General features: G+C 37.2%; 1 protein-coding gene across 1 annotated transcript in view; it reads right to left on the reverse strand.

Annotated features, from left to right (window-relative positions):
- Positions 1 to 807: 807 nt before the first annotated feature.
- Positions 808 to 11,946, reverse strand: part of LOC121146452 (probable ATP-dependent RNA helicase DDX60) — a 79,175-nt gene continuing 68,036 nt past the window's right edge. The window contains exons 33-39 of the mRNA XM_040965845.1: positions 11,710 to 11,831; positions 8,897 to 9,044; positions 7,540 to 7,682; positions 5,623 to 5,774; positions 4,061 to 4,123; positions 1,655 to 1,767; positions 808 to 848 (exon numbers count right to left, since the gene is read on the reverse strand). Coding sequence (XP_040821779.1) covers positions 1,668 to 1,767; positions 4,061 to 4,123; positions 5,623 to 5,774; positions 7,540 to 7,682; positions 8,897 to 9,044; positions 11,710 to 11,831 — 728 coding nt within the window. The 3' untranslated portion in view covers positions 808 to 848; positions 1,655 to 1,667. The remainder of the gene's footprint in view (positions 849 to 1,654; positions 1,768 to 4,060; positions 4,124 to 5,622; positions 5,775 to 7,539; positions 7,683 to 8,896; positions 9,045 to 11,709; positions 11,832 to 11,946) is intronic.

The raw sequence follows: 11,946 nt of genomic DNA on the forward strand, positions 1-11,946 counted from the left end.
CAATGTTTAATTTTATCATCCTCTTTAAAACAAAACAAAACAAAATAAACCTAGGAAGCCAGATTGGCTAAATTATATGGAAAAAGGATTTTCATATTTCAGTAAGATTCATGAAAATGCATGAAGTGTAAAAATGCATCACTATTGTGTAGTTTTTTTTTTTAATATTTATTATTCGAACATCAGATATACAGAGAGGAGGAGAGACGAAGAGGAAGATCTTGTGTCCCAGCTACTCCACTTCCCACCCAGCTCCCTGCTTGTGGCCTGGGAAAGCAGTTGAGGATGGCCCAAAGCCTGGGATCCTGCACCCTTGTGGAAGATCTGGAGGAAGCACTTGGCTCTTGGCTTCAGATTGGTTCAGCTCTGGTCATTGCGGCCACTTGGGGAGTGAATCAGTGATGGAAGATTTGTCTGTCTCTCCTCCTCTCTGTTCATCTGCCTTTTTAAAAAATTATTATTTTATTTTGATAATCTTTACAAAGTTGATTAGGACACAAAGGGTCAAGGGCTACAGGAAAGAGGGTAAGATGTTGTTTCCACATTTTTTTTTTCTGTATCTGGTGTAAGAGGGGAGATAAAGGGAGAAGCCCCACCCAACCTCCCACTCATCCCAGGTCTCAGACGTGGAGCGTGCTGCTCAAGTTGTTTTGATAGTTCAGCTGTTCTGAATTGCTGCCAGTCTCGCCATTCCAAGCACAATGAAATCTCTCCAGAATCCACTGGCTGACGTAGTCCACCTTAAAGTCTCAGTTTGCCCAGATTTTCACTGCCAACACACGGCTGGGGTAGATGATCAATTTGTTCTGTTCTTCGTCCTCTGTTGTGGTACCAGGTTACTTGAATTTCTAGTAAAAATAAATACATCTTAAAAAAAAAAAAATCAGCCTTCAGTGGGTGCTCTGGCTAGAAGGAAAGGACTGCTTGCTCCGCACAGGAAAGGTTCTTCATTCAAATTTAGGGTCCAGAATAAATCCTAGAACCAAGAATAAAGAGGGCAAGTAGACCTGAGCTGCATGAAGCTATAAGCTTAGGTCATTGCACAAAGATTGCTGGATTGAAATCAGTGAGATCAATGATTGTAGATTAAGCCCATTTTACTTCTTGGACATTTCTATGTCACTTTTTTTTTTTACGATAAAAGTAAAATAAATCATTTACTGTATGTTTTCCTTTAAAACATAACAAGATTTATACCTAAACTGTCATTTACATATTAAAAACTAATTTCTATTTACAAAGAGGTACTAGTTCAATAACAGAATGTCTTAAGTCATAGAATTCAGTAATGTTGGAAGAGAGGATTTTTCACCTTCAAGTTACTTCAGAATTTTTTTCTAACCTCAAATAGGTTTACAAATTTTGACGCTTAAGAAAAACTACTACTACAAATAAAATAGTATTTGTTTTGGCTATGCAGAGTAGAGAATTTCTTCAATTACATACAAAATTGTTGTGTTTTCTCACCTAATCCTCAAAGATAATAAGTAATAACCTCACTGATAAAGAAACCAGGTTCAGATGTACTGGAAGTTTTATCCAAGAGCGCTCTTTAGAGAATATGCTGCATCTGCTAACCATTGCTTACCCTCTGAAACCTTGCACTTAAACCCTAAACCCTGAAGCTCCTAGGGTGATATTTTAAATGACTTACCCAGGTTCTGTCTTCAAACTTTATTAAATTTTTCAAAAAAGGTTTCACTCAATTGTTCAAATGCTAAGACAACATTGTCATCTTCATTTTCACACAGTTCACGCAGGGCAACACTGCAATAGGAGAAAAAAACTTATTCAGCACCTATTTCATTGAAGCTGAATATCATAAGAAGGGCTTTCCTTGGCAGAAGCAAACACTATCAATTGGCAAAATAATGCTAGCAAAATAAGAAACATTTATTTCAAAATACCTTGCATTGAAAAAAAAAAAAAAAGAAAAGATAAAGCTACAAAACCCATGCAGGTTCTCTCCCTGTCTATCATGAACAGAACTTGAAAGGCCAAGAAATCCCACATAACTTGGCCCTTCCTCATTTCTGCATACATCTCTTAGAGCCATTACTTTGTGGTGTTGTTGTTTGCCACTTTGTACATCATATGCCAGAACCCACAGTTCACCACCTATCTCTATGAGGAGGAAAACATTTTTTCCTTACCTAGATCTGCGAGCAAACAAATTGGTAAGTAAATAATAGTGCGTGAATGAGGTCTATTCCCTAGTCCCATGGGGACCTATGATTAGGCTTCATTCCATGACAAGCCTAGTGGTTAAATCCTCACATTTCAAGTGCTGGAATCCCATATGGGTGCTGTTTTGAGTCCCAGCTGCTCCACTTCCCTTCCAACTCCCTGCTTGTGGTCTGGGAAAGCAGTAGAGGAATTATACTTGCAGATGGAACTGCAGCTGCTCCCAGCTAAATAAGATGCGGAGATTATCCTGGGTTATATGGGAGAGACCCATTGTAATCTCTCAAAGGTCTTTGTAGACAGAAAAGACAGACAGGAGAGAGTTCTTATCAGAATGTGGCAGTGTGACACTGCTGGCTCTGAAGATGAAGAGGGTGCTAGCCAAGAAATTGCAGCAGTCTTTAGAAGTTGGAAAGGGCAGTGAAACAGATCATGTCTTGGAGCCTCCAGAAAGGAAGGCAGCCCTGATAACATCTAATGTTGGCACAAGGGGGACCCATTTCAGGTGTGTAACTTTTAGAACTAAATCTATGCAGCTGTGTTGGTTTATGCTCTTATGTTACTAAGAAATTAATGAACAAGTAACCCCCTCCCCACCTCTCAAAAAATAAATGCAGGAGTACACAATGCTGAGCTACTATTCTGCCACAGAGCATTAAGCTGCCACTTACAGCTGGCATATCAGAGTACTGGTTCGAGTCCTGGCTCTGTGCCTTCTGGTCCAGTTGCTGACTAATGTGCACAGGAGGGCAGTGGGAGATTGCTCAGGCACTTGGGCCCCTGCTACCCACATGGTAAATTAGGATGAAGTTCTATGTTCCTGACTTTAGCCTGGTCTAGCTCTGGCCATGGGAGTGAACCAGTGGATGGAAGATCTTTTTTTTCTGTTTTTCTCTCTTTCACTATGCCTTTCAAATAGATAAAATCTTAAGGAATAAGCAATGCAGCTGAGTTGATTCAGGGATGGTGATGATAAGGGTTTTCTTTTTTAAAAATCACTTGTTCGGTAAATGCATGGATGAATGATTTCCTTAGTCCAGCTTCTGAAACAACTCCAAAATCTCTGGCATTTCTTGGGCTTCTGTGGAGATTATAACTTGTGTAACTATGCACTAAAGGAGAACATTCTATCTAGAAGTAGGCAAAACAGTTGCCTTCTACAGTATCCCTAAATTCTACTCTCTGTATTTGACTCAATTCAAAGGAATAAACAGGTCACTTACAATTTAAAAGCATTTGATAATGAAAGTGTAAAAGGAACTGAAAGGACAAAGAAATGCCTATCAACTATTGAAGTGTCTGTATGCTGGAGGATGCCTTTTACCTGAAATTTAACTAAGTCACACAGAGCCAGTGGATAGGGGAATCTTCATGAAATTTGGTCCTGTTCAGACCTTCAGTTAAAGATAAAAACAAGAAGCCCAGATGAGAGGTGATAGATGAATCCGAGAGAAAACAATGGATGAAGAAAGAGATGCAAGAGTGTGCAAGTGGATATAAACCAGAGGACTGATGGAACTAGAAGGACCCTCTGAAGCATAGTGTGTCTGACATGCTGCACACATCAATTAAGAATGCTAAGTGCTAGTGGGGAGTCAGCAAAGCTTTAGGCCATGCCTAATGGTACTGGATACTTGTCACTGAGACTGTGGTCTGGAGAGAACTTAATCCTAGATGGATTTTGAGATTTAGTTTATCATAGAAACAGTGCAAAAGGCTGGACTAAGAAATTCTGAAAGGCGTCTGGGGAGCTGAAATGTATAGCACACAAGAGGCTCGATGGCACCTCCAAGTGTGGCTCAGAGTAAGAGGTTACAAGTTTTCAAATTGTAGCTAAAGTGAAAAACTTGAAATCAACATTTCAATGGTAACACACCTGATAGCTTTAATGGTGAGTCCAAAATCCTTCAGTAATGTATAAGCTGCTCCTTCATGTAGCCTGGACAAAATATTGAAAATTAATGATGCAATTTATGAAGATTTCATATTTTATATATTCAAGTATTGAACTTGTCAAGACATCTTTCAAAATCATTTCTGCCACAAAATTCCATATGATAATTTAAGATATAGTAATGATGGTTAGGAATTCATGAGTATTACCATTAAGATAACCAATAATCATAGGAGACTGACCATCTCAGAAGAAAACTAAACTAGAAAAGTGAAACTCAGGAGAGTGAAAGAGAACTAAGATCAAATGTCTCACTGATGTTGTTGCTTTATGCCCAATAGTGAGTCAGATGTAGTGTCAGAATTCCTGAATTTCATAATTCAGTAAGCATTATTCAAAATTTTATGTAAAATGCATATTGAATTCTTGCCTTGATATGACACAGCGCCTCTACCCACACCTTTTTGCTCAGAACTGGGATCAGTTGCTCCATTACCATGTCAATCCAGAAATATTCATTTATGCTTACTATTTTCCAAAAATATATATTTATTTATTTGAGAGCAAAGAGGTAGAACTCCCATTCACTTGATTATTCCTTGAATTTCTGCAATACCTGCCACATGGGTGGCCGGAATCCAGTTATCTGAGCCATTACCACAGCCTGCCTGGGTCTACATTAGCAGGAATGTGGATTCAGGAGCCAACACTGGGTGTCTAACTCAGCCCCTTGATAGGAGACAGAGATGTCTTAGCCAGCATTTTAGCCAGTAGGCAGAATGTTCACCCCTGCCTACTAGTTTTGAAAATGGTGTCCTTAGCAAAAACCAGAAGCAATTGGCATGTACTTAGGCTTCACATGCGTGAATTAAATACTTTTATATGTACTCCTGCTAGATATTTGACAGCATTGGCTTAATATTAATGAATAATATATTTAATGTATTATTATTATAAATCTAATGAACAAGTAGAAGAAATAAAAATGTCTATAAACTGTATCTTTAGAATATGTCTCAAAGTTGAACAAGTATCTTGGCCTTAGTACCAAGATTCTGATGATTAGCCACACACTAAAACAGTACAGAATTTCTTATGCTCTGTCATTAGTGTATTTAAAAAAAATGCTGCATGACATTTCTGTAGTCAATATGGGAGTGCCTGCATTGGAGTCCCAACTTCATTTCTGTTTCCAGCTCCCCACTGATGCTCAAATTGGGCAGCAGCAGGTGAATGCTCAAGTGGCTGGATCCATGCCACTCAGGTGAGAGAGCTGGAATGAGTTCCTGGCTCTTGACCTTGGCTTGGCCCATCCCCAGCTGTTGCGGCTATCTTGAGAGTAAAGCAGCAGATGAAAGATTTCTGTCTCTGCCTTTTAAAATGAAATAATTATTTTAAAAATGCCTACATAACTTAAAAATCTTATGTCTTTACAGATCTAGTATAGTTTGTATTTTAAAGTATTAGGATTTCTTTCTAAAATAGATTAAATGTATTTATTAGATGGAAATGGAGACAGGCATAGAGACAGAAGGCACACATACCTGTTGTCCTGGACCAGTCCTAGCAAGGAGCCATGTTTGTAGAAATCAAGTGCGTAAGCATCAAGTGGAATCCGCCTTCCTTGGCTATCAAATCTCTGTGGCCACAGCACAGGAGCTTGTGTGTGATTGATACCAATTGTGCGCATAATGAGCTGAAGAAATAACATTTCCTAGTTTGTTATTTATGTGGAAAGAAAGTTTATCACATTTTGTATTGGATCTTATTGCTACTTTCCTTTAATAAGTGTTCTTAAGGAACACTCTTCATTGTAAAAGAAGAGAGTGTCTTTTACATGTTACTGCTGGCATCACCCTAAGCAAGCACAGAGAATGACTCAGTTCCACTTAGGAAAATGATGGCCTCCATTGCATTATAATGTATACATTCCATCCTACCACTAGAATTATAGGAAGATTTTCTAGGAAAAAGGGCTATCGTAGAATTTTATCATTCTCTTTATTGGTGCAGAAAATACCTTTGTAAACAAAGTAACAGAGAGTGCAGGCTTATATGTCACAAGAGAATCATTCAACTGAACAACTATCTTTGGAATCCAATCATTAGGATATGAGGTAGGGGGAGAGGGAAAAAGGGAAAAAAAGGAAAAAAAGAAAGCAAACAGCTCCTCATTTCTAATTACTTTTTTTATAAACCATATTTGAAAGGGTAAAGATTAATCCTAACATGTGCTAGACTGTCAACTTGCACAAAAACATCCTAAAATGAGTTGGGAGTAGCTTAAAAAGTTGAATATTTGAATACTCTTCTGATACAGAAAATCCTTTAACTCAGAAAGCCCAGCCTTAACAGAGAGTATTGCACACATGTGCAACAGATATTTATAGCAAAAATAGACTCTGAACATTTATTGGAGCATACAGTAGCAGCATGTTTTGTATTCACACTGTTAAATATATGAGGTAGTAAAAAATAGAAGAGCTTCATACTGCAATATGGCTATATCACAGCACTGGGTATATAAAAGCAACTTCCAGATTACAAAAAACATTTTCACTTTTTGTGAAGTTCAAGGTGAGAAAAAATTAAAAATGATTTACATGAACTAATAAAAAAGAATGAAAAAGTTTCAGAAATTTTGAGTAGGAGAAGGAAGACAAGGAAATGAAATGGAGGAACACAGGGTGCTCATTTCACCATGCTTTTGTGATGCATGGTCGTGTATAAGCTACTTAAAATGTAAGTACACATAATTAGTATTACATTAAGATATAAGTAATACAAGAAAAATAAGCTTTAACAGAGTACAGCTTTCTCTAGGAAAGTACATTTGCATTAAGTGAGTTAGAAAAGGTGAAAGGAATGCCATTCCCAATGATGTTCACAGTCCAAGATTTTTCAAGTCAGATGAAAAACCAACCCTTTCCTGCCCTCAAGAATATCATCAGTAACAACTCCCAACTATGAATTAGTTCATGCTCTGTACCTTAAAGCTCTCTCTTAATTGATGGTGAATTTAATACTGACATAGAGAAGGGTAGGCATTTGGCAAAGCAGTTAAAATGTTGCTTGGGGTGCCTGCATGCGTAGTTGGAGACCCAGCTCTTGTACTTGTAATCCAACTTCCTGTTAATATGGTCCCTGAAAGGAAGCAGTGGTGGCTCAAGTACCTGGGTCCCTGTTTCTCACAAGGGAGTCCTGGATGGAGACCTGGCTCCTGCTTTCAACATGGAGCAGCCATGGCTGAATTATTTTCAATATTGTTAGCTATAGACCACTTTATAAGTAATTTTTCACAACCATAAAAATAAAATACAGAAAAACATTTTAAAATGTGTTGATGTAAAGTATAGTTGTTTATTATTTGCTTGCCAGAATTCCCTATTCTTCTAAAACATTCTATTCTATGGCAGCCGTTAGATTGGGTCTTTCATGAACACATGACATTTTTCACTTACATGTTCTGAATCGTGTACTTGAAGTAAATCACTGTCAAAGTTTCCAGAGAGACAAGCAAATGGTGAGATAGCTGCTCTTCCTTCCTTGCAGTTCATCAAGTGAGACACCAGTTGGGAGCCCTCACATTCTTTACCTGAGAAATCTGACACATTGGGAAGGATTGGTTAAAAAAAGATTAGCCAAATTATTAAACCTTCATACTTTCCCTAGACTGTGCTTACAAGAGCTGCCACTCAACTTTATGTGAGCCATCTCAATAAAATATGCATCATGGCTTGGGAGTGAATACACTCAACAAATTGTCAGTATCATTATTAGATAAAATTTATTTTATTTTAGTGACTTTGGATCGATAGGAATACAAGACTAAATTCTACCATAGCTGAGAATTGTCATTATCTTGTTACTTCCCACCACTGAACTCACAGTTAGCCTCAGAATCTTTCTAGATAGGAAGTCTTAGGCTGCCACTACATACAGGTTTGGAAATGGCATGAGAAGAATACAGTTTTCTAGTCATGCTTTGATAATGCACTAGATCACACATCCAAATTGAGTTCCAGTTTGTCCTGGAGACAAAGCATTCACATGTTCCCAACTCCTCTACTTTGTGAGCTTCCAGTGTTCCACCACTATTGCTTGGTTTTTTCATGTTCTTTTCTATTTTATCAGGGCCCAGAAAGCTACCTGTTTCCCTCTACTTGAATTTTCCCCACTGGTGATGTGAGGTACAGTGAACAAAGTTGCCATCCACAGCTCAATATCTGTTCCCTTTTTGTTTTTTCCCAGAAAGCATCCATGTGTTAGTTCACATAAAAGAAAAGGAAACATGTATGAATCTTGTTTGCTTCATGCCAAGCCCTATCTTAATATAGTTATGTATATTAACTTGATCCTTCAAAGCTCACCAATACCAAGTAGATGTTACTTCCTTTCTCATATATCAGTTGAGAAAACAACTATTGATTTTTCTTCTCCAAAGTCTCAAACTAATCAGACTAGAACAGATTAGAACAGACTTGGATCTGGGAAGGAATCTAGAGTCTATGCTCATGAACACCTTCCCTCATGGTAGTAAGTGTCAGGATGAGCCCTTAATTTGTCTTAACATAACAGTTTTTTCAGGTTTGAAACCAAAGCAACCTTTAATCAACATTTTTTATAAATGACTCCATTTGGTTTCATTGTCCTTGTCCTGCTAACTTCTAAGTATCACCATTTCTAACATTGGAGAGCAAATGGGATGCCCTCATTCCAGTGACATTCCTGGGATTTTTCTCTTCTCCTGGACTAAAGTGCTGTTATGCAAGACTGTATTTTTCAAGTTGTTCCAGAATGGAGACAAAATATACTTACTGATTTTTGATAATGGGAGTTCGTATTCCTGTTTCATATCAGCGAATTTGGAAACCATTAGTAGGAAAGATGTAAAGTCCTTTGTAACATTCATGTTATACTCATGTAAAGCATCACTGAAATCTTTTGGGAGATCCTCAAGGAATACCTATAGGTTAGACATGTTCAGAAAGATGTGCTTAGATTCCTTGACAACTCAATCTTAGGTAGAACAGTAAAAAACATTACAACGGAATTCTACTGTCATCTGCTCAGTCAGTGATGCATTGTTCCATTCTTTCATTGGTAAATTTGAGGTAAAATTCATTTTTGTTTCTCTTTGCATTTATAGGGCAGGCATTTTGCCTACTGGTTAAGACACAAAAGTGCTTGGATCCCACAATGGAGTGCCTGTGCTTGAGTTTGCAACTTCAGTTCTTGAATCTAGTTTCTGACTAATATATTCCCTGAGAGGCAGCAGTGATGGTGCAAGTATTGAGTTCCTGTCACTCATGAGAGAGCTGAATTGAATTTAGAGCTCCTAGCTTCAGCCCTATCTTCCCCTATGCACCTCTCCTTGCCTTTTACAATTTTTAATTTTAAAAGTTGTTTGATATGACTTAATTAAAACTATGCAAAAATAGTTGTATGTTCTCAAGTGATCTTGTGACAATTTTAAAGGATTAATGACACATTTGCAGATCAAGCAACAAGTTAAAACCACTGGTAGAATAAACCTCACTTGGTGGTGAGGGTTATGTTAGTTTGTATATTTTCTTAGTTGCCCACTTAAATTCCTGAAAGAGATACATCTTTAATTTTCCTTTTTGTAATTAACTTTTGCTCTTAAAAAGGGCAAATGTTTCCTTTCTCTGTGTTTTCCCAAAGAATATTGTATTCTGAACCTTTGTATCCTTCTTAGATTCATAGGTGGATGGCCCAAAGCCTTGGGACCCGCATCCACGTGGGAGACCCGAGACCTGGAGGAGACACGAGCTCTGGGCTTTGGATCAGCTCAGCTCTGGCTGTTGCAGTTTCTTGAGGAGTGGATCATCAGACAGAACATCATCCTCTGTCTCTCCTCCTCTCTCTATATTGGACTTTCCAATTAAAAATAATTAAATCTTAAAAAAAGATACACTCTAAATTCTTAGTGTCTAGTATATTTTGCACATGTGCATATAATGTAACCACATAAACAGTTGAGTTTTCTGCTTTACTATTTGCTTTCTATTTGGGACTTATGGTTATATATTCCTTCTCCCTCTTTCTTCGTTTTCATTCTGGTCTTGCCTTGTCTTAACATTCTTTGTACATTATTTTCTAGTCTTTCATTTGTCCTAATTCTTTCCAAACCTGAAAAATTTTAAGTCTGTTTAATCTCATTAACTTCTGGATTATGATTGCCATGAGTTTTAGTGCTACATGTATTTCATATTTCATAACATTTTGCAATTATTTTCGGATATAGTATATATGGATTTACATCTGTCTACACACTGTCCTTTCCAATTACTTCATACACTCCTGCATTTTCATTCTTTTTTTTTTTAATTTTGAAATGGACAACCCTCACCTATAGTACATGGAATTTTTATTAGTTTATTCATAGAGACAGACGGAAATGCTTCACTTTAAAAGTTATTTTTCATTTACAAATGCTTAAACTTCAGGAATTCTAATCTATGTTTAAGAGCCTTTTGTTGTGGCACCCCAAAATTTCCACAGAATTGTTACTAAATACCTCATGGCAAAAGCTTACTGTGTTTTTCCTTTCAAATTTTTAACATGTTATTCCAGTGCTATGTAGTCACTAAAAACTATACTGGGCATTGAAAAATCTCTTGGAATGACACTGTGCAAATGTTGAATCTAAATGTCAATGCATGTCCAGAATTGGCAAGTTCCCTGAGGTGGAAACTACCACACCTTGGAAAAGTTCCTGCCAAGGTAGTGTCAGTGCATCCAGCTGTCATCTTCCTGTAGTTCTTTGTTGCAGTAGGGATAATGATCATTTACTACATCCTACCTTAAAGTAGAATAATCTCCAGTCACTTTTAAAAGATGCAGCCCTATACTCTGAACCTTTTATTGTATTTGTAATGACTTTCTTTTTAATTGACATACAGACTTTTCTAAGTTGAGTGAAAATTTACTTGAGTTGATCGATTAAAGAAATAACACTCCTGCAGAGAAGTGAGGGAAGTGGTATGGGCCTGTTGGAACTGTACCCATGGAATCAATAAAAGTTCTCCTTTATATTAATAAAGGTAATAAGATTTCAAGGATGCACTTGTGATAAAAATGTGTGATGATAGGTCAAGCACTAAGGCTGTGGGCCTTGGTATGGAGGGCATTCTGTGAGGGCACAGATGTATAATTCAGCAGAATATCGGGCAATAAAAGTCAAATCTTGACTTGGTGCTCCACAGTGCCTTTTCTCTGAGGTTACCTAGTATATACTTGCTGCTTGCCCACAGTGCTGCCTGAAGGTAAAGAGACAGCAATACTGGTTATTCCAAGATGGGCAAGGCTATTTCAGGTGCATGCATAATTATTCACACATTTTTGAGGCTACTTAATGCTGTAATTTGATGAGTACTTGATAAAGTGAAACATATAATTAGATTTTGATAGCTATTTTTCCTCATGGTATTTAACCTTTTGTTGTATTTGTAGAAGCAGATTTCCAAATTATATACTGGCTAGCACACTAATGTAAAAGAATTATTTTACAATGCAAATTACCTATCCTAGGTTTATAAAAGTCAACTTTTGATAGAGCCTATTTAATGTTCTTAACTGTGAAATTTCATTAGAGTCAGATATTTTACCTTGGACTGATGAAACGTTAGAGTGGTGTCTTGGAACTTTGCTGGAAGATATCTTCTTCCAAAGAGATGTGCCAATACCAACATTAACTTTTCCATAACATCTTGAGAAAAACGCTTTGAGCCTATACAAAACAAAGAATTTTGTTATAACTGTGAAGAAAATATAATGTTTAAAGTGAATATCATATTTCCTGGGAAAGGAAAACCTTCTATGACAAATGTGGCAACTGAGGAAGA

This window comes from Ochotona curzoniae, unplaced genomic scaffold (assembly GCF_017591425.1).
Source record: "Ochotona curzoniae isolate NIBS_2020 unplaced genomic scaffold, NIBS_Ocur_1.0 scaffold_4505, whole genome shotgun sequence".
Classification (NCBI taxonomy): domain Eukaryota; kingdom Metazoa; phylum Chordata; class Mammalia; order Lagomorpha; family Ochotonidae; genus Ochotona; species Ochotona curzoniae.